At 47.1% G+C, this 23496-nt stretch overlaps 1 protein-coding gene across 1 annotated transcript in view; it reads right to left on the reverse strand.

Annotated features, from left to right (window-relative positions):
* Window positions 1-23496, reverse strand: part of bmerb1 (bMERB domain containing 1) — a 104303-nt gene that overhangs the window by 14266 nt on the left and 66541 nt on the right. The window contains exons 4-5 of the mRNA XM_038820742.1: window positions 18077-18191; window positions 11939-12021 (exon numbers count right to left, since the gene is read on the reverse strand). Of these exons, the coding sequence (XP_038676670.1) occupies window positions 11939-12021; window positions 18077-18191 (198 nt within the window). The remainder of the gene's footprint in view (window positions 1-11938; window positions 12022-18076; window positions 18192-23496) is intronic.

Here is a 23496-nt window from a genome sequence, read left to right on the forward strand (position 1 = left end):
CCCTACCCACAATGCAAATCCTCCCCCCCATCATCATGGGAATTACCGGTCACCCCCCCACAGCACACACGCATGAGAGTGACCCTACAGCCTCCACGAACCCCCCCATCAGACCCTCCCAATAGAGACCCCCATCAGACCCCCCCCCCAACAGACCCCACATCAGATCTCCACAACTGAGACCCCCTCCCACCAGACCCCCAACTTTTGTCTGAGGCAGCAGATGTTAGGAAAGGATGAGTGACCTATTGAAAAATTGGTGTGGTGAGTGCTGCACGTAACTGTTTGTAGCTCCTCCCCACTCTTTCTTAACCCCCCCTCCCCCCCAAACAGCTAACAGTGGCCATCTCACTGAAATACAATGTAAATGGCCGCCACCTCTTGTAAAACCACTCACTCGACTCCCTCACGGTATATATGACCTTCTCGAAGTGCAAAAACTCCATTAAGTCCCCTACCTCGCGTTGCTGGACTCCAGTCCAACAGGATCCGCCTCTGTGCCACCAATGAGGAGAAGCCAAGGATATCCATCTCCGCCCCCATCCGCAGCTCTGACACATCCAAAACCCCAAATATAATCGCTAAAGGTCAGGGCTCCGGCTCAATATTTAGGATCGCCAACATGACGGTAAAAAAGTACCTCCAAATTCCCACCAGCTTGGACCAGAACATGTGTGTGTGATGTGTGGGCCCTCTCGACCAGGACTCACACCCATCCTCCACCCCCTCAAAAAACCGACTCATCCGAGCCTCAGTGAGGTGCATTTGAAACACCACCGTCAGCTGGGTCAGGCTCAGTCTCACATGCGTAACGTGGCGTTCACCCTCTGCAATGCCTCACTCCATTCCTCCTCCTCCAGTATCGGCCCCAACTCCTCCACCCATTCAGCCTTCACCCCTTCCACTCAACTCGACTCTTCCCTTCCAATGCCGGAAGTGCTGCCCTCCTCCAAGCCCAAACAGGAGAGAATCCTCGCCAATAAAGATGGTGGCAGCACCGCAAACAACCTCTTGACAAAGCTCTGCACCCTGAGGCATCTAAACATGACCGAGTCTGTCAGCACAAATTCCTCCAGTGGGCAAACCGCCCCTCCAGGGGATATTTCACCCACTCCCTGCACCAAATGGGGTGTCCAAACTTGCCGGTTCAAACAGGCGATTAGCACAAATGGGAGCCAGCCTTGTGGCTGACCCCAGCTTAAATGCTGGCGGAGTTGCATCCATATTTTTTATGTGGACACCACCACCGGGTTTGCCGAATACCTTGCCAGCACCAATGGAAGTGGCGCCATTACCAATGCCCCCAAGCTTGTCCCTCGACATGACCCAAACTCCATCTGAACCCAGAAAGTCCCAGAACCCCGCACCACCCCAATACCTTCTTCGCATTGGCCACCCAGTAACAAAATAGCAACTTTGGCAGCACCAGACCACCTGCCTGCCGGTCCTTCTGAAGGACCCTCTCCGAATCCTTGTGGCCTTAACTGCCCTAATAAAGCTGGAGATAAGCTGCTCGACCTGTCAGAAAATAGACTTGGGCAGGAACACCAGGAGACACTGAAATAGAAACAAATATCTCGGCAAGGTGTTTAGCGTAACCGATTGGACCCGGCCCGCCAAAGATAAAGACTGTCCCACCTCTTTAAGTCCCCCTTAACTCTGCTCACTAGGCTCATTTAATTCAACCACTGGAGCCGCGCCCAATCCCCAGCTACCTGGACCCCTATCGATAACTACAGTAAGAAGTCGTACAACACCAGGTTAAAGTCCAACAGGTTTGTTTGGAATCATTAGCTTTCAGAGCGCTGCTCCATCATCAGGTGAATGAAGAGATGGGTTCCACAAACACATATATAGACAAAGTCAAAGATGCATGATGATACTTTGAAAGCGAGTCTTTGAAGGTAATTAAGTCTTTACAGGTCCAGACGATGCAACTGGAGAGAGAGATAATCACAGGTTATAGAGGTGTGAATTGTCTCAAGCCAGAACAGTTGGTAGGATTTCACCAGCCTAGGCCAGACAGTAGGGGGGGGGGAGGGGGGGGGGGGGGTGAATGTAATGCAACATGAATCCAAGATTCCGATTGAGGCTGTACTCATCAGAAAGCTAGTGATTAGAAATAAACCTGTTGGACTTTAGCCTGGTGTTGTAAGACTTCTTATTGTGCTCACCCTAGTCCAACGCCGTCATCCAGAAACCATCGATAACTAGCCCTCACTAACCGAAACGGCAAACCCCCCCCCCCCCAAATCTGGCTCCCCTTCCCGGCGCACCGACCACAAAATATTCACTCTTCCCTCTGTTCAACTTGTAATCAGAGAAGGCACCGAAGTTCTGCAAAATACCCATAATATTCCCTACAGACGACCCTGGGTCCCTCACATACAATAGCAAATCATCTGCATATAATGACACCCTATGTTCCACCCCACCTCTAATAATCCCACTCCACACAATCAAGGACTTCAAAGCAATGGCCAACGGCTCAATTGTCAACGCAAACAAGGGAGAGATCGGACACCCCTGCCTCATACCCCAATGCAAACAAGGGAGATGTCGGACACCCCTGCCTCATACCCCAATGCAAACAAGGGAGATGTCGGACACCCCTGCCTCATACCCCAATGCAAACAAGGGAGATATCAGACACCCCTGCCTCATACCCCAATGCAAACAAGGGAGATATCAGACACCCCTGCCTCATACCCCAATGCAAACAAGGGAGATATCGGACACCCCTGCCTCATACCCCAATGCAAACAAGGGAAATATCAGACACCCCTGCCTCATACCCCAATGCAAACAAGGGAGATATCAGACACCCCTGCCTCATACCCCAATGCAAACAAGGGAGATATCGGACACCCCTGCCTCATACCCCAATGTAACCAGAAAGACCTCGAGTTCATGGTATTGGTACAGACACTGGCAAATGGGACTGCACACGCCAACCACACCCATAATACAAACCCAGTGCCAAACCCAAACTTCTCCAATACTGCGAAGAGATACCCCACTCAACCCGGAACACCTTCTCCGCCCCCAATGATACCATTACCTCCAATTCTAGCCCAGCCGCAGGGGTAAGCACCACATTCAACAATCGCTTCACATTGGACAAAGCTTCTGTCGACTCACAAATCCCGTCTGGTCTTCCCCCAGTACCTCCGGGAGGCAAGGCTCCATCCTTAATGCTAACACCTTGGCCAATAACTTGGCATCTACATTTAATAGGGAGATTGGGCGATACAACCCACTCTGTGGGGTCCTTATCCTTTTTCAGAAGCAAAGAGATAGATGCCTGCCCCAGCGTCTCCAGGAGGGTGCCTCACACCAAAAGTTCCTAAACATGCCCAGCAACATGGGACCCAACTGATCCGAAAACATCTGATAAAATTCCACCGGGAACCCATTTGGCCCCGGTGCCTTCCCTGCCTGTAAGAGCCTCAACACTACCTGAATCTCCTCCTAGCACCAGATCCTCCCGAAATTCCTCCCCCATCTTGGGAAACTCCAAACCTCCAGGAACTCTGCCATTCCACGCTCGTCCTTCAGCAGCTCCAACCTATATAACCTCTGCGGAGCAGACTCGATGGGCCTAATTCTGCTCCTGTGTCTTATGATCTCGTAAAAGGCCCTAAACACTCCATTCACCTTCACCCGGACGGAGATCAGCCTACCCTCAACAAGCTCCCTGGCCGCCTCTTACCACCTTAGTTTGTGAGCCAAAAGACGGCTGGCCTACTCCCCATGCCCATAAACCGCCCTTTCACCTGCCTCAGGTGGCCGACCGGCTTTGGCTGTGGACAGCAGGTCAAACTGCATTTGCAGTTTTTTCCTGCACACCATTGGGTCTCTCGCATTTCTACAATCCAACCCCAGAATCTCATCCACCAATTTCTGTTGCTCCTCCCCATCCACATGTACCTTATACACTATAATCTGACCTTGTTGATTAATGGTTAGTGTGATATGTGGAATGTTACGTAGTTAAGTTCAAATCTTTGTTAATATTGACTGCATTGCCGATAAAATATTACTCAAGTGGATTCTCGTGGGTACACGTGACATGTCTCAGACGATGAGTATTGCATCGCATTTCAATCAAACCTTGAAGCCTGAACAGTTTGCCTGAACTCTAGAAGCACCAGCACCATAGAGGCTGCAGCCAACAATCAAACACTCCAGAGTTGGGCTTCAGCCCTGGGGATATCCTCACAACCAAAGGGTGAGTGTGTGGATCAGGGGAGGGCGCCTGAGCCCGGTCTCCCTAATGTTCCCAGCAGGGATCTGGGGTCTAGGGGCTGCTGCTGTGGCTGGGGGTGAGGTGCAGAGCGAGGGTTTCTAACACAACTGGCTCGGTGGATGGCGCTCTGAGAGAAGACGGGACAAATAATGGTGGGGGCGGCTTGAGGGATTTGGGGTTCCCGGGTGTAAGCCTGAATTGATTGTCGGTCTTCTCCTACTCCAATTCCTTACAGATACCAAAATGGATGGTGGTGCCGATCCCGCAGAGGATGCCCCCGTTGTGCTGGTGACAGATCTGGCAGCCGATGCTGGAGAAGGCAACAGCATTGACACAGGCTAGAGGCGGCACCCCATGCGCATGAGATAACTGCACACGCTGAAGACCCACCCCTACCCCAGTCCTTTCCCGCTTGTTATCAAAACAGATTTAATTATCTTTATTATTGTCACATAGAACATAGAACAGTACAGCACAGAACAGGCCCTTCGGCCCTCGATGTTGTGCTGAGCCATGATCACCCTACTTAAACCCACGTATCCACCCTATACCCGTAACCCAACAACCCCCCACCCCTTAACCTTACTTTTTAGGACACTACGGGCAATTTAGCATGGCCAATCCACCTAACCCGCACATCTTTGGACTGTGGGAGGAAACCGGAGCACCCGGAGGAAACCCACGCACACACGGGGAGGACGTGCAGACTCCGCACAGACAGTGACCCAGCCGGGAATCGAACCTGGGACCCTGGAGCTGTGAAGCATTTATGCTAACCACCATGCTACCGTGCTGTCACAATTGGGCTTACATTAACACTGCAACGAAGTTACTGTGAAAGTCACCACACTCCGGCGCCTGTTCGGGTACACAGAGGGAGAATTCAGAACGTCCAATTCACCGAACAAGCACGTCTTTCGGGACTTGTGGGAGGAAACCGGAGCACCCGGAGGAAACCCACACAGACAAGTTAGAACGTGCAGACTCCGCACAGACGGGAATTGAACTCGGAATCCATGCAACGCCCGATTTATATGTCACATTTTGTATATTCCATTTCCAGATAGGAAGTAGAGATTCCTCCTGCCCTTCAGAGCAGCTGCAGCATGTGCAGACGCCCTGAAAAAGTGATTGATGCTGCCTTGATCAATTCCTTCAATAATGAGTCGGGTAAGACTATGATTGTTAACAGAACTGGACATTAGAGAGTTTGAGGTTACAAACTATAAAACTCGATCAGGGCTGGACAGACCCGATGCAGGAGGATGTTTTCCCTGGTTGGAGAATCTAGAAGCAGGGGACACAGTCTCAGGATACGGGAGAGGCCATTTAGTACTGAGACGAGGAAAGATTTCTTCACTCGAAGGGTTGTGAACTGGGGAATTCTCTACCACAGAAGGATGGGGAGGCCAAGTCCCTGAATATACTCAAGAAAGAGATAGATTTTAAAAGATATTTTACTGGCATCAAAGAGCATGGGAAGAAAGCGGGAAAATGGCATTGAGATGGAGCATCAGTTATGGCAGTACAGGCTCGAAAGGCCGAATGGCCTCCTCCTGGTCCTAGTTTCTAGTTTTCTGAGTTTCCACGTTTCCTCGGGAGATGGTTCATAGAATGTACAGTGCAGAAGGAGGCCATTCGGCCCATCGAGTCTGCACCGGCTCTTGGAAAGAGCGCCCCACTTAAGCCCACACCTCAACTCTATTCCCCGCAACCCCCAGTAACCCCACCTAACCTTTTTTTTTTGGACACTAAGGGAAATTTATCACGGCCAATCCACCTAACCTGCACGTCTTTGGACTGTGGGAGGAAACCAGAGCACCCGGAGGAAACCCACACAGACACGGGGAGAACGTGCAGACTCCACACAGACAGTGACCCAAGCCGGGAATCGAACATGCGACCCTGGAGCTGTGAAGCAACTGTGTTAACCACTGTGCCAATGTGCTGCCCAAATGTTGTGTCTTATGCTGTTAGTCTGCGTTTGAAAGGTGATCTATTCGGAGACAAACAAATCATGATTGAAATGCGAGGAAGAAAGAATATTCCAGAAATTTGAGTGATTATTTTTGAGGATCAGGAACTCCAATGGTGGAATCTTTCCCCCAGGGGATGAAATAGCTGGGGCGGAATTCTCCGCTCCCGTGTGGCATCGGGAAGGCCGTCGTGACTCGCCTGGCCCTCCCGCGATTCTCCCACCTGGCGTGGGGAGCGGAGAATCGCGCCCCTGGGCTGGGTTCAAGACAGCGTAGATTCACCTTGTCTTAAGGGTGAACTGAAGGCATTGATCGGTACTTGGGACTACGATGTGGTGGTCATCACGGAAACTTGGATAGAAGAGGGGCAGAAATGGATGTTGGAGGTCCCTGGCCATCGATGTTTCAACAAGATTAGGGAGGATGGTAAAAGAGGTGGGGAGGTTGCCTTGTTAATTAGAGATAGTATAACAGCTGCAGAAAGGCAGTTCGAGGGGGATCTGCCTACTGAGGTAATATAGGTTGAAGTCAGAAATAGGAAAGGAGCAGTCACCTTGTTGGGAGTTTTCTATAGGTCCCCCAATAGCAGCAGAGATGTGGAGGAACAGATTGGGAAACAGATTTTGGAAAGGTGCAGAAGTCACAGGGTAGTAGTCATGGGTGACTTCAACTTCCCAAACATTGAGTGGAAACTCTTTAGATCAAATAGTTTGGATGGGGTAGTGTTTGTGCAGTGTGTCCAGGAAGCTTTTCTAACACAGTATGTTGATTGTCCGACCAGAGGGGAGGCCATATTGGATTTAGTACTTGGTAATGAACCAGGGCAGGTGATAGATTTGTTAGTGGGAGAGCATTTTGGAGATAGTGACCACAATTCTGTGACTTTCACTTTAGTAATGGAGAGGGATAGGTGTGTGCAACAGGGCAAGGTTTACAATTGGGGGAAGGGCAAATACAATGCTGTCAGACAAGAACTGAAGTGCATAATTTGGGAACATAGGCTGTCAGGGAAGGACACAAGTGAAATGTGGAACTTGTTCAAGGAACAGGTACTGCGTGTCTTGATATGTATGTCCCTGTCAGGCAGGGAAGAGATGGTCGAGTGAGGGAACCATGGTTGACAAGGGAGGTTGAATGTCTTGTTAAGAGGAAGAAGGAGACTTATGTAAGGCTGAGGAAACAAGGTTCAGACAGGGCGCTGGAGGGATACAAGATAGCCAGGAGGGAACTGAAGAAAGGGATTAGGAGAGCTAAGAGAGGGCATGAAAAATCTTTGGCGGGTAGGATCAAGGAAAACCCCAAGGCCTTTTACACATATGTGAGAAATATGAGAATGACTAGAGCGAGATTAGATCCGATCAAGGACAGTAGAGGGAGGTTGTGTATTGAGTCTGAAGAGATAGGAGAGGTCTTGAACAAGTATTTTTCTTCAGTATTTACAAACGAGAGGGGCCACATTGTTGGAGAGGACAGTGTGAAACAGACTGGTAAACTCGAGGAGATACTTGTTAGGAAGATGTGTTGGGCATTTTGAAAATCTTGAGGATAGACAAGTCCCCCGGGCCTGACGGGATATATCCAAGGATTCTATGGGAGGCAAGAAATGAAATTGCAGAGCCATTGGCAACGATCTTTTCATCCTCGCTGTCAACAGGGGTGGTACCAGAGGATTGGAGAGTGGCGAATGTCGTGCCCCTGTTCAAAAAAGGGAATCGGGATAACCCTGGGAATTACAGGCCAGTTAGTCTTACTTCGGTGGTAGGCAAAGTAAAGGGTACTGAGGGTTAGTATTTCTGAGCATCTGGAAAGGCACTGCTTGATTAGGGATAGTCAGCACGGATTTGTGAGGGGTAGGTCTTGCCTTACAAGTCTTATTGACTTCTTTGAGGAGGTGACCAAGCATGTGGATGAAGGTAAAGCAGTGGATGTGGTGTACATGGATTTTAGTAAGGCAATTGATAAGGTTCCCCATGGTAGGCTTATGCAGAAAGTAAGGCGGCATGGGATAGTGGGAAATTTTGCCAGTTGGATAACGAACTGGCTAACCGATAGAAGACAGAGAGTGGTGGTGGATGGCAAATATTCAGCCTGGAGCCCAGTTACCAGTGGCATACCACAGGGATCAGTTCTGGGTCCTCTGCTGTTTGTGATTTTCATTAACAATTTGGATGAGGGAGTTGAAGGGTGGGTCAGTAAATTTGCAGATGATACGAAGATTGGTGGAGTTGTGGATAGTGAGGAGGGCTGTTGTCGCCTGCAAAGAGACATAGATAGGATGCAGAGCTGGGCTGAGAAGTGGCAGATGGAGTTTAACCCTGACAAGTGTGAGGTTGTCCATTTTGGAAGGACAAATATGAATGCGGAATACAGGGTTAACGGTAGGGTTCTTGGCAATGTGGAGGAGCAGAGAGATCTTGGGGTCTATGTTCATAGATCTTTGAAAGTTGCCACTCAAGTGGATAGAGCTGTGAAGAAGGCCTATGGAGTGCTAGCGTTCATTAGCAGAGGGATTGAATTTAAGAGTCGTGAGGTGATGATGCAGCTGTACAAAACCTTGGTCAGGCCACATTTGGAGTACTGTGTGCAGTTCTGGTCACCTCATTTTAGGAAGGATGTGGAAGCTTTGGAAAAGGTGCAAAGGAGATTTACCAGGATGTTGCCTGGAATGGAGAGTAGGTCTTACGAGGAAAGGTTGAGGGTGCTAGGCCTTTTCTCATTAGAACGGAGAAGGATGAGGGGCGACTTGATAGAGATTTATAAGATGATCAGGGGAATAGATAGAGTAGACAGTCAGAGACTTTTTCCCTGGGTGGAACACACCATTACAAGGGGACATAAATTTAAGATAAATGGTGAAAGATATAAGGGGGATGTCAGAGGTAGGTTCTTTACCCAGAGAGTAGTGGGGGCATGGAATGCACTGCCTGTGGAAGTAGTTGAGTCGGAAACGTTAGGGACCTTCAAGCGGCTATTGGATAGGTACATGGATTAGGATAGAATAATGGAGTGTAGATTAATTTCTTCTTAAGGGCAGCACGGTAGCATTGTGGATAGCGCAATTGCTTCACAGCTCCAGGGTCCCAAGTTCGATTTCGACTTGGGTCACTGTCTGTGTGGAGTCTGCACATCCTCCCCGTGTGTGCATGGGTTTCCTCCGGGTGCTCCGGTTTCCTCCCACAGTCCAAAGATGTGCAGGTTGGGTGGATTGGACATGATAAATTGCCCTTAGTGTCCCAAATTCTATGATTAACCTAGGATAAAAGTTCGGCACAACATCGTGGGCCGAAGGGCCTGTTCTGTGCTGTATTTCTCTCTCTTGTCCTGATCAGTCGCAGGATTGATAAACTAAGTGAGGTCTTATCCTTCCATGCTTTTGAATGTTTTTCCTATCAAAATGTTAAATAGTAAGGGGAGCACGGGTGGCGCAGTGAGTTAGCCCTGTTGCCTCACGGCGCTGAGGTCCCAGGGATCGATCCCGGCTCTGGGTCACTGTCCGTGTGGAGTTTGCACATTCTCTCCGTGTCTGCGTGGGTTTCACCCCCACAACCCAAAGATGTGCAGGGTAGGTGGATTGAACACGCTAAATTGCCCCTTAATTGGAAAAAATTAATTGGGTACACTAAATTTATTATTTTAAAATGTTAAATGGTTTTCAGAGCATAGGAAATAGGAACAAGTGTGGACCATTCAACTCCTTGAGCTGTTCCATCATTCTATATGATCATGGCTGATCCTCTACTTTAACTTCACGTTCCTGCCTGCTCTCCATATCCCTGGATTCCCTGAGGGATCAAAAATCTATTGATATCAGTTTAAATATATTTAATGCTGGAGCATACGCAACCTCCAGGGTAGACAATTCAGTCTTAAATGATTCAGTCCTTATCCTAAGGCTGTGCCCTATGACCTAGATCCCAGCCAGGGGAGATGACATCTCAATGTCCACCCCATCAAGCCCCTTTAGAATTTTATATGTTTCAATGTGATCACCTCTAAATTCTTCTGACCTCCAGAGAATGCAGGCCCAATTTACTCAGCTTCATATCATAGGACAACCCTCTCATCACAGGAATTGACTCAGTGAATCTCCAAGGCAAGTATCTCTTTCCCCAGATAGAGAGATCAAAATGCTGTACACTGGTCCAGGTGGGATTTCAGCAAATCTCTATACAGTTGGAGCAAAACTTCCTATTTCATATACTCCAGTCCCCTTGCAATAAAGGGCAATGTGTCAATGATCTTCCTAACTACTTGATGTACCTGCATGCTAACTTTCAGTGTTCCTTGTATGAATACACCCAAGTCTCTTCAGACTCAGAAATGTAAAACTTTCCTGCGTTATAAAAAATATTGCTTTTCTGTTCTTATGACCAAAGTGAATAACCCTACACTTTCCCACACTATACTTGTTACCCTCTCAATTGACCTCCTCATACCTCTTTGTACCCCCTTTGTGTCCTCCTCACAGCTTACACTCCCACCTAACTTTACATAATCTGCAAATTTAAATATATTATTCTCGATCTCTTGTTTTAACTCATTAATATTGATTGTGACTAGCTAAGGCCCCAGCAATGATCCATATGACACTCCACTGGTCACAGGTTGTCAACTTCAAAGTGCCCCATTTATCCCCGGTCGTTGTTTTCTGTCTGTTAACCATTTCCGTAGTCACGCGAATACATGGTTTAGCTCACTGGGCTAAATCACTGGCTTTTAAAGCAGACCAAGCAGGCCAGCAGCACGGTTCGATTCCCGTACCAGCCTCCCCGGACAGGCGCCGGAATGTGGCGACTAGGGGCTTTTCACAGTAACTTCACTGAAGCCTACTCGTGACAATAAGCCATTTTCATTTTTCATTTCAATTCACCCCCAATTCCATGAGCCCTTGCCTTGCATGCTAACATTTTGTGTGACCCCTCACAGAATGTTTTCTGGCAATCCAGGTGCAGTACATCTACTCAGGAGGCCTTGAGGCTCAGTGGTAGAGTCCCTGCCTCTGGATTAGACGTACCCGGTTCAAGTCCCACTCCAGGACTTGCTGGCAACTGAAAGGGTGTTCATAATGTGGCCAAATAGATTGACTATCAGCCTGTCAATCCTTCCAATAGGCCTGACAGCAGGCAGTAAAGAGCAGCCATAATGCAAAGGACAAGGCATTGCAGTACTTTGCCATGCATCATCATGGACCAATTCAATGGAAGTCCATGGCTGCCAACACCCTCTTAGGGCCTGTATCCGAAAGAGGAGAACTACATCTACTGGTTCCCCTTCATCTATCCTACCAATTACATTCTAAAAAATAAATACATTAATCAAATATAATTTCCATGTCAACTTTGTCTAAACATACTATTATTTCCTAAGTACTTTCTTAAGACTTTCTAATAATAGATTCCAATACTTTCCCCGATGACTGATGCCTGCAAACAGGCCTGTAGCCCCTGTTTTATTTCTCCCCCTCCATTTTTGAATAGTAATGTTACATTTGTTCATTTCCATTCCACTGGGAGAATTTGGGATAGTTGGGAAAATTATAATCTGTGCATCCACTATCTCTGCAGGTGTCTTAGAAGCTGAGGATATAGACTAGTAGGTGCAGGAGGTCTGGTTTCCTGAAGCTTCCCCAATACTTTATTGATAGTAATGACCTGACGTTCCCCACTCTTATCAGCCTCTTATTAATTCAAGTATAGAACTTGGAATGACTTACCTGCAGGTGCTTTAGTTACATTTTTCAGTGGTCTTAACTTAGATTGGAGAAATTCTTCCATTTCTTTGTCCTCTTCTCTTTCCCTGTAGAAAGTGAATCATGTTTACCCCTCTCACAAAATATATAAGAACGTGTTTTTTTTAGTTGATTTTGTGGTGAATTTCTTTGTTCATTAAGATGTGGACTATCGATGACAGTAAATGGAACGGTTTGTACCCAGTATCAGCACCGTGGGGCTGGGTGCTGCCTTATTTCAGTGCAGGCCAAAACATCGATCCAAGCTCAGTGCAGCAACGTATTTAACACTTGTAGAAGCAGGTAGATCAGACATTAATTTAGAACTTACCATCCACTGCTTCAGTCTCAAAACAATTACCATGCATCACCTGAGAACAGTAAACACTCTCTCAACTCTCCATTCATTTTTGGAAAGTGGCAGCCCTCTAAACTGGTCTTGTGACGCAGTGGGTCGCATCCCTTCCTCTGGGACAGAAGCTCCAGGTTTGAGTATCACCCCAGGATTTGACAGCTGAGGAAGGTGCGTTCGTGACGTGGTCAAACAGGTTGAACGTCAACATGCCAAATCCTTCCAAATGTAGCAATGACGGTACGAGAGGGACAGACTCCTCGTCAGACACGCTTGATGTGGAGTGGCGTCCCTCAAGCTATAAGCCCCTTGCGACAGACTAGTGACCTGTTTCGGGAATTTCAGGAATGATTAGCTATGGTCGGCGCGGGCTTGGAGGGCCATAATAGCCTGTTCCTGTCCTGTAATTTTCTTTGTTCTCTTTGGAAGTTGCGATAATACAAGACACTGAATTTCACATTTTCAGCCATCTACATAGTCCCAATAATCAGCCCTCCCAGCAGGCCACCCTCTAATAAATATATATTTATATTTTAACTTCCATCTCTATTTTCTCAATGTCCCTTTTCCCAAACACTCCCTTTGAATTCATTGTGAGTTCAAGTACGCTGTTCAAACTTTCTCTCTTCCCTCATATCTTAACCATATCCAAGAAAGAATCATTGTGTCCTCTCATGCCATTGTTCATTCTTCGAGGAATGCGGTGCCATATTTGTGATCAGACACTTAGTTTGAACATAAAAGTGCAATGTTTCTTTTGAGCTGATGTTTGAGTTGCTGATCTGAATGGGTTTGAGAGGTGCATTTTATGAAAGCTATAATTGATGAACTCACTATAGTGCAGGGAGTCCTGAAATTCCATTGACCAGTCAACAATGAACATCTACATCATCACCATCAAGTTTATACTGAAGATTAATGTAGGGTCGACTAAATACCTTGTTAATTTTGATCTTTCAAACGGAAATGTTGGGTTTGGTCCCTTGTACTTTATGATGAACTCACCAAACACTCTGATCTGTCCAACCAACATCCTTTTATTGTGTCTCATGCAGTGGGATGGCAATCTGATACAGAGCACATTATCATGGAGTCTTGCTACTCCTCTGCAACTCACAACCTCTGCTGACCTGTTCTATATACGTCTTATTACCTTCTACCTCGTGTCCTTCTGGAGATGGCCAGATGAGCATCTCTTTATATACAGGCCCCCAGGACACATGACCTTGGTCTTGACACCGCATGGTGTGTCTGTACTGCCATCTGTAGGTTGGAGGTCGCACACCATCCAACTGTGATATGGCCCATTGGCATATCATCACAAAAAATAATTACAAATAATAGAATTAAATGTAAATCTTCTGCTTATATTTGTATTTTCACTTTTAAAAAATCATTAAATCTTTCCAGTGGTTTATACTCGAAGTCATTTTCTGAGCATGTTAATTGACTGAAGTTGAGGAAAGTTTGTGACAGCACATTAACCCCCTGGTCAGCCTAAACACAGCTCTGGGTTTGAGCTCTGCGCTTGCTCCACGTATTGTGCAGACAAACCCCCGCTCACAGGCAGTCTGAGGGTTCACTTCCAGAACGATCAATGAAGCTGAGCCCAAGAAACACAACAGCCCAGATCCTCCAATTCACAGCGGTAATGAGCAGATTGCCCCTTCGCTCTGGAATGCCCCTGACTCGAAGCTGCTGCGCATTTCTCCCAAGAGCCTAAATGTGTAACACACTGTGCAACGGGAAGCTCAGTCGGAATGCAGGAGAGTCGGAGTAACACAGGACATGCCCTCTTTATACAGCGTCAGCTGCCATAGGATAAGTTTAAAGATCCAGTCTCAATATCAGCGAAAGGTCGAATGAGTCAATGAGTAAGTGGGCAGGTGGGTAAGGTGAGTAGGTAGATGGGTTGGTGGGTGGGTTGTGAGGGGGATGTTGTCACATGAGGTCGGTGGCCGGCAGGGGTAACCGGTTGGTTGGAGGAATAGTCGGGTGGTGAAGGGGTGATTGGTTATGGGTGTAGTTGGGTGGTCAGGAGGGTGGGTAGGTGTGGCCAGAGGGGTAGTTGGGTCTAGGAGGCTGCTGGCTTGGGTTGGGGGTGGTGGAGCCTGATGGTTGGGGGGTAGTTGGGTGGTTCTTGGTCTGGACAAGTTAGGAGTAATCGCATGGTTGGGGGGGGGGGGGGGGGGGGGGGGGGGGTAGTCAGTTCTGGTTGGGTGGCTCGTCAGGTCTGGTCTGTGAGGTAGTCGGTTGGTCAGGGGTTAGTCAGGTTGAGGGTGGGGGTGTCGGGAGATTATGGGGGTTGATTGGGGGTGCCAGTTGTGTAGTTACCCAGGAGTTAGACTAGGTTTTAATCATAGCATTTACAGTCCAGAAGGAGGCCATTCGGCCCATGAAGTCTGCACAGGCCCTTGGTAAGAGCACCCTACTTAAGCCCATGCCTCCAACCTGTCCCCCTAACCCAGTAACCCCACCTAACGTTTTTGGACACTGAGGGCAATTTATCATGGCCAATCCACCTAACCTGCACGTCTGGACTGTGGGAGGAAACCGGAGCACCCGGAGGAAACCCACGCAGACACGGGGAGAACGTGCAGACTCCGCACAGACAGTGATCCAAGCCGGGAATCGAACCTGGGACCCTGGTGCTGTGAAGCAACAGTGCTAACCATGATGCTACCATACCGCCCAAATCTGTCTGACATATCCAGGTAAGTCCTGCAGAGTTAGAGTTGCCAGCTCTAACTCCACCTCAGAGGCAATTGCAGAGGACGTTTACATTTTCTGGGCTATTCCCATGTAAGTCCCTGTGTCAGGACTTCCCCAGGGTCCTGCAAGCATCTTACGTGTGCCTCCTGTCTCCTTAAAATTTAGCCCATTGTAGAGTAACAATCCACAACATTACCTTCTGTAACAATGAGTTTTCTGGGGCTCAGTGACACCCCCCCCCCCCCCCCCCCACCGAACTCTAAAGCAGCCATTTTATGCTTGGTGGGAACTAATTGGTTCAGGGAGAGACTTCACCCCCATCTTGGGGGGGGGGGGGGGGGGGGGGGGGGGGGGGGCTCCTCCCTTGGAGAGCTGCCAATCAATCAGATTGGCTGGCTATGGTCCCAACGGCGCTAAGTGAATGTGGTGGCCACTGCTGGAACTACAGTCAGTCCCCAAAGAGGTTATGGCGGCTCGACCGAAGTTAAGTCCGGACCCCGGCTGGCCCCAGCAAGAGGGAGGTTGTGTTCGAGAGGCCAGGGTAGGGGTTAAAGGGGAAGTGCGATCCTGGGACCGAATGGGGGGGGGGGGGGGATGGATTACCTCTGAGTAAAATAGAAACCGAAAGGAGGTCCCTCACACAACCCTTTCTTTTTTTAAAATATAAATTCCGAGTACCCAATAATTTTTCTCCGATTAAGGAGCAATTTAACGTGGCCAATCCACCTAACCTGCACATCTTTGGGTTGTTGGGGTCAAACCCACGCAGACACGGGGAGAATGTGCAAACCCCACACGGACAGTGACCCAGAGTCTGGATTCGAACCCGGGTCCTCGGCGCCGCACAACCCATTCTTACCTGGCACTCAAGTGGCCAGTGATTGGCCACAAGGGTTTTAAGACGTCCAAGGGGCTGCCTGCTGCCTCCACCACTCCACTCAATATGGGAAATGGGTCAGGGGGCAGACGGGATCGTGGAGGACGGGACACACACCGTATTTTACGAGTCAAGTAATTTCACCTGAGGAAGGAGCAGTGCTCCAAAAGCTAGTGATTCGAAACAAACCTGTTGGACTTTAACCTGGTGTTGTAAGACTTCTTACTGTGCCCACCCCAGCCCAACGCCGGCATCTCCACATCATTGTGAAGTAAGCTACAGGAATAAATTCTATTGCAAATTTTTATTCGAAATGGTGACTGGAGAATCTGGGTCATGGCTACAGTCTTTCAATTGTGCACCAAGTGTGGGGATATTACAATATCTTTTTGTTGTGTCTCGCACTGAGACACACTCACCATGTTGTCATGTGACTGTCCCTTTAATTTTGATTTACCACATGACTTGCAGCATGGCTTGAGTGATGTCATTTGTGGGTGGAGCTGGGCTGTGGCTGTCAGGTGAGGGGGGGGGCTTAGTTTTCTGGTTTCATTTCCGGTTTGTTGGTTTGGACTGAAGAAGAAGACTGGAATGTTGGAAAGCACGGAGTTAAGCTGCAGGAAGTTTTCCCTGTTTTATTTAAAAGCTGTTCCAGTGAACTGAAAGCACTTTGGGTGCGGCAAACTGCCTTGGTAACCTTAAAGATAAGAGTTGCTTTCCGGGAGGAGTTTTGAATCTGCTGGTTGGAAACGGGACCAGAATCTCAGGGAAAGGACCCGTCCCATTGGAGTGAGATTACAGTGTGCTGGGCCACGCCCTTGAAAGGGATTTTGGTTTATTGGATTTTGTATTGAATTGGAACAGCTAAGGGGATTCATTAAGAATTATATACATCGATTACTGTAGCTGTTGTGTGTTTTTTCATGCTTTTAATTAATAACAAATTCTTGCTGTGTTTTATATAGGTTAACTACATTCTTCTAATAAACTTTATTTTGATAAAAGTACCGAGGAAGTCTGATGAATCACACCTGAAGTGAAGGCTGTTGTGCTCATCCTAGACAAATTCAACATAAAAGTTATAGATCAGGTGAGCTTCATAATACACTTTGGAGTTTCTACGCCCTGGCCCATAACAATGTGGATTCAGAGCAAGCAGCCTTTGTTTAACTAACTTAATTTATAGCTCGCCAGCAGGGAGCACAATCCAACAACACGTTCAGAACTCACAATAAACTGCACCAACCTAACATGAGGTAGCTGTAGATAAAGGACTTTCTGACAATAGGTCAGAAAAAATCGAATATTTGGTTAGGATAGAAATGTTCAAACCAACATCTTTCAGAAGTGATCCAAATCTTATTAATAAAAATTAAAATCATAAAGCCCCCAGAATTATACGGTGGAAGCTTTGGAAAGGGTTCAGAGGAGATTTACTAGGATGTTGCCTGGTATGAAGGGAAGGTCTTACGAGGAAAGGCTCAGGGACTTGAGGTTGTTTTCGTTAGAGAGGAGAAGGCTGAGAGGTGACTTAATAGAGACATATAAGATAGTCAGAGGGTTAGATAGGATGGACAGTGAGAGTCTTTTTCCCCGGATGGTGATGACCAACACGAGGGGACATAGCTTTAAATTGAGGGGTAGTAGATATAGGACAGATGTCAGAGGCAGTTTCTTTACTCAGAGAGTAGTAGGGGTGTGGAACGCCCTGCCTGCAACAGTAGTAGACTCGCCAACTTTAAGGGCATTTAAGTGGTCACTGGATAGACATATGGATGAAAATGGAATAGTGTAGGTCAGATAGGCTTCAGATGGTTTCACGGGTCGGCGCAACATCGAGGGCCGAAGGGCCCGTACTGCGCTGTAATGTTCTATGTTCTATGTTCTAACATGTAACCTGGACTGTCTACACATGAATAACATTCAAGCACTAATCTTTACACTTCTACTGATGTCAAGTTTCGATGGAGCAACAACAGCATGAGATTGAGTCACTGGTCCTACTGCTCAATGTTCCTGAAGTGTCTGTTTAAATGCATGACATCATTTGAGAATAACTGAATCTCTTTCTTTCTCCTTTAGCAGTTTAGAACCTCTGTCCCCATGAAGGTGATGAAAGCAAACATCGAGAAAACGAATCATAAATAAACCAAGGTGCTCTATCAGTGTCCAACTCTTTTACCTTAATCTCTCCACCTCTGCATCTTCCACCAGGAAATCCCGTTTCTCCACTAATTTCTGGATTTTGTGGATCAGTATATCCTCTTTCACCTTATCTTCTTTGTATTTTTCATTTTCTGTGGTAAATATTGATCAGAAGGTGAAGTTATGACCATGCCAGCACTGTTCTTCAACACGGACTTCAATTTACTGTGAGGAAATTAACATAAATCCAAAATTGACCACTCTAAACTTCCCTCACGGAAGGAGCTGCGCTCCGAAAGCTCGTGTTTGAAACAAACCTGTTGGACTTTAACCTGGTGTTGTAAGACTTCTTACTGTGCTCACCCCAGCCCAACGCTGGCATCTCCACATCATGTCAATTATTGTAAAAACCAAATGGGTTTATTTACGCCCCTTTAGGGAAGGAAATCTGCCGTCCTTACTCGGTCTGGCCTACATGTGACTCCAGATCCACAGCAATATGGCTGACTCTTAGGCCAATTAGGGATGGGTAACAAATGGTGGCCTTGCTGATGATGCCCATCGCCCACGAAAAATGTTTTAAACCTATCGCCACTCTTTTCTGCTCAGGTCTTGTTAGTGATATTTTGCACTGTCATTGTCATGTCTGAGAGGCTTCGAGCAACATTCCACTTCTAGATGAGGTGTGAACCTTCCTCAGAATAGTTAGCAGTGCTATTCTGTACCACGTTTAGTGAAGTCAGCATCAACTTGTTCAGAATAAATTACCTAAAATAAAATACATTTTACTTCCTCAGGAGGGATATAAATTGTTCTAAATGCAATTTAGTTCATCATTTGACAATGACGAGTGCCACAATGCAAACATTGTTTTCATTAGATTTGAATGTTAAAGACCAAGATTACAATCAAAAAATGTGCTTAATTATGGAATAAAGCGACTGCAGTTTATCTGCCTTCTACTTGTCATTTCCCACTAACATGAAAGGACAGTGTGATCGTAGAATCCCGACAGTGCAGAAGGAGGTCATTCAGCCCCTCGAGTTTGCACCAGCCTTCTGAAAGAGCACCCCAACCTATCCCTGTAACCCACCACGGACAATTTAGCATGGCCAATCCACCTAACCTGCAAGTCTTTGGAGGAAACCGGAGCACCCGGAGGAAACCCAGGCAGCCATGGCAAGAACGTGCAAATTCCAGACCGTCAGTCACCCGAGGTTGGATTTGAACCCAGGTCTCTGGCGCTGTGAGGAAGTAGTGCTTACCACTGTGCCACCATGCTGCCCCATTTAAGGTTATCATTTATGGAAAAGTGAAGTCACCTACAGCATTGAATTTGATGAATCCAACGATTGGAGGAAAGAACTGGAATTTCTACAGCACCTTTTACAACCTCAGTATGTCCCAAAGGGCTCAAACAAATTAAATACTTTGAAGTATAGTGACTATTGCAGAGTTAGTCTTGGAGTGATTATAGTACACAGAAATGCCAAAGACACCTCTTACTCATTCACAATAATAGCCAGCTCCATGTTCAATGAAATTTCCCGTTATATTATGAGCTGGATAGAATTCCAGCTACAAACTGAAATGAAATCCATCAACATTTAGGGTACATCCACAGAACAGCTTCATGGCAATTAGACTAATTTTCAGTAGTGAGAGAAAAGGGCCATTGTCCCTCCAGGACATCACTGCAGGAGTTCCTCAGGGTAGTGTCCTAGGCCCAACCATCTTCAGCTGCTTCATCAATGACCTCCCTTCCATCATAAGGTCAAAGGTGGGATGTGACTGTACAATGTTCGGCACCATTTGCGACTCTTCAGATAATGAATCAGTCCCTGTCCAAATGCAGCAAGACCTGGACAATATCCAGGCTCGGGCTGACAAGTGGCAAATTACATTCACGACACACAAGTGCCAGGCAATGACCATCTCCTACAAGAGAGGATCTAACCATCGCCCCTTGACATTAAATGGCATTACCATCGCTGAATCCCCATAATCAACATTCTGGGGGCTCCCATTGAAAATGAAATGAAAATGAAAATCGCTTATTGTCACGAGTAGGCTTCAATAAAGTTACTGTGAAAAGCCCCTAGTCGCCACATTCCAGCGCCTGTCCGGGGAGGCTGGTACGGGAATCGAACCGTGCTGCTGGCCTGCTTGGTCTGCTTTAAAAGTCAGCGATTTAGCCGAGTGAGCTAAACCAGCCCCCATTGATCAGAAACTGAACTGGACTGGTCACATTAATACTGTGGCTACCAGGGCAGGTCAAAGACTAGGAATCCTACAGCAAGTAACTCACCTCCTGACCCCCCAAAGCCTGTCCACCATCTACCAGGCACAAGTCAGGAGTGTGATGGAATACTCTCCATTTGCCTGGATGAGTGCAGCTCTAACAACACTCAAGAAGCCACCATCCAGGACAAAGCAGCCCATCTGATTGCTCCTCCTTCCACAAACATTCAATTCCTCCACCACCAACAAACAGCGGCAGCCGTGTGTACCATCTACACGATGCGCTGCAGGAACTCACCAAGGCTCCTTAGGCAGCACCTTTCAAACCCACGACCACTACCATCTAGAAGGACAAGAACAGCAGATATCTGGGAACCCCACCACCTGGAGGTTCCCCTCCAAGTCACTCAGCATCCTGACCTGGAAATATATCGCCGTTCCTTCACTGTCAATGGGTCATAATCGTGGCACTCCCTCCCTAACAGCACTGTGGGTGTACCTACACCTCAAGAACTGCTGCGGTTCAAGAAGGCTGCTCACCACCACTATCTGAAGGGCAACTAGGGATGGGCAATAAATGCTGGCCTAACCAGCGACGCCCTCATCCAGTAAATACATTTTTTGTAAATGCATTTGCCAATCCTCGTTTCATCTGAGTGCAAACATATGATGCAGCGATGTAAACTGAATTAAGGATCATCACCGTGTTATTTGTGCAATATGAAAATATTGTGCACCTTATCCACTCCTCTGACTCATTTCCTTTTGCCCGTCTCCAAACAAAAGATTCAGCAAATAGCTTTCCTGAGAACCATATCTCTGTTACCATATATTAAAAATAGAACATATTAAACGTTGTTGAACGTTTGGTCAAATAATTTTTCCCTCTTGCCTCATACAAACAACTCTGATATATGGGATAGAGGTTGATTGAATTACACCTCCAGCTGCATGTAGCTTGGCGCATAAGCATTTTAATAAGGTCAATGCCTGCGTAACATAATGCAGTAAAGTTTCACATCAAGCCAATTCTTATACTTCCTCCACTTTGATTCTTTTAAAGTATTTGCTGGAAGTTACCCTTATGCATTTGTGTCTGTTTGACTGTTTCAGGAGCCACCTGCAGCCAATCAGGGAGTCTGCAGCTGGCAATGCACAAAGCATTGGTGACCAGAAATATACTTACAATCAAGTACATCCAGAAGTCACATACATCATCAGGAGCTGACCACAGTGGGAAAGGAAATGTACCGAGGTAATTATAATTCTTATAATTAGGAGCACAGATGTGACAGGAAAATATTTTGGGCATAACATTTTTTTGGGTGCGCTGAGTGGTCCCAGAGCTCCAAAATGGCACCCGTGGCGGTGTGCACACTTGTGAGGTGAGTCAGCCAGACGCCATCTTGTGATAGGCTTTAGCGCACATGTTGTGAATGCCCACCCTGAGCAGACAAATCATGACATCAATCAACAACGCGTGTTCGAAGCCAGCGGGCGCCATTTTGGACCTCAATTCTCCAGCTCATGCCCTCTCTTAACCTTGCCCAGCTAATCATGAGGTCAGCAGCAGGGAGGACCCATCAGCAGCGCTGAAGAAAAACATTATCAAGTGAGCTGTTGGTAAATTTGTTCTGCCGTTGCTACAATTCCTCACTCTGAAATTTCCCAGACCTGGCAACATTCTCGTAAATCTCCTCTGTACCCTCTCTTGAGTAATTACATCCTTTCTGTAATGAGGTGATCAGAACTGTGTGGCTTAACTGATCTTTTATATTGTCTGATAGTCCTCGAAAGAATGAATCAAACTTCACTTGTGAACCTGCAACTCCTCCTTGGCCTCTCAGTGGCTGGGGCTTTCTGAACCAAATCAGCCAAGGTCCAAACGTGGAGTGGGTGATCACTGCCAGTATTCCTGCCCTCAATCAAAGGCCCAGAGGTGACATCACTTTGGAAAGTGGGATTGAGGGTATTTCCTCCACGCGTGTTCTCACTCGCTTTCTGATCAGTCACAAATAAGGAGGTCCCATGGCTCAGTTGGCATTCCTGCCAGTAGGCTCCAGGGTCAAGCCCAACTCCAAGACGTGAAGATGGCCATGAAAGGAGTGTTTACAATGCAACCTATCAGGTTGTTAACCAGCCAGCGAATCCTTCCAACACTCCACACTCTGCCCGAGGGGTCAAGTAAAATTCTCAAAACAAACAAGCGACAAATCCACCTGCACAACGCCATATCTAGCAGACAACAAATTGACCTTCTGTTTTCAGTCGTTTTAATACTGCCTCATCTACAGGTTGTTTGCAGTTGTTTTGGTGATTGATTGTCATTTTGAAAATAGCAGGGGAAGAATTTGTTTTCCTTTATTCATTCATGCGATGTGGGGGTCGTCGGCTGGACCTGCAATTGTTGTCCAACCCTGAGGGCATTTAAGAGTCAACGACATGATCACATGTGGGCCAGATCAGGTAAGGATGGCAGATTTCCTTCCCTCAAGGATATCAGTGAATCAGATGGGTTTTTACAACAATCAACTATGGCTTCATGGTCGTCATTAGACTTTTAATCCAGATTTTTAAAAAACAAATTTAATTCAAATTCCACCATCTTCCGTGGTGGGAATCGAACCCGTGTCCACTGAGCATTAACCTGGGTCTCTGGATCACTAGTCCAGTGACAATACCACTACGCCACTACCTCTCCAAAACGGATAAGCCTGAAAAGTTAAATCTTCCCTCCATTTTATTAAGAGAAATTTTGAGTATCCAATTATTTTTTTCCAATTAAGGGGCAATTTAGCAATCCACCTAGCCAGCACATCTTTGGGTTGTGGGGGCGAAACCCACGTAAATACGGGGAGAATGTGCAATCTCTACACAGACAGTGACCCAGAGCCAGGATTGAAACTGGGACCTCGGTGCCGTGAGCCAGCAATGCTAACCACTGTGCCATCATGCTGCCCTGCTTCCCTTTTTACATCATAGTCAAGTGTAACAGCGCTCCAGGTAGGCTCTCTCAGTGGAGATGCATGGTAGCACAGTGGTTAGCACAGTTTCTTCACAGCGCCAGGAACCTGGGTTCGATTCACGCTTGTCTGTGCAGAGTCTGCACGTTCTCCCCGTGTCTGTGTGGGTTTCCTCCGGGTCCTCCGGTTTCCTCTCACAAGTCCTGAAAGATGTGCTGTTAGGTGAATTGGACGTTCTGAATTCTCCCTCAGT

The sequence above is a fragment of the Scyliorhinus canicula genome, chromosome 15 (assembly GCF_902713615.1).
Source record: "Scyliorhinus canicula chromosome 15, sScyCan1.1, whole genome shotgun sequence".
Lineage (NCBI taxonomy): Eukaryota > Metazoa > Chordata > Chondrichthyes > Carcharhiniformes > Scyliorhinidae > Scyliorhinus > Scyliorhinus canicula.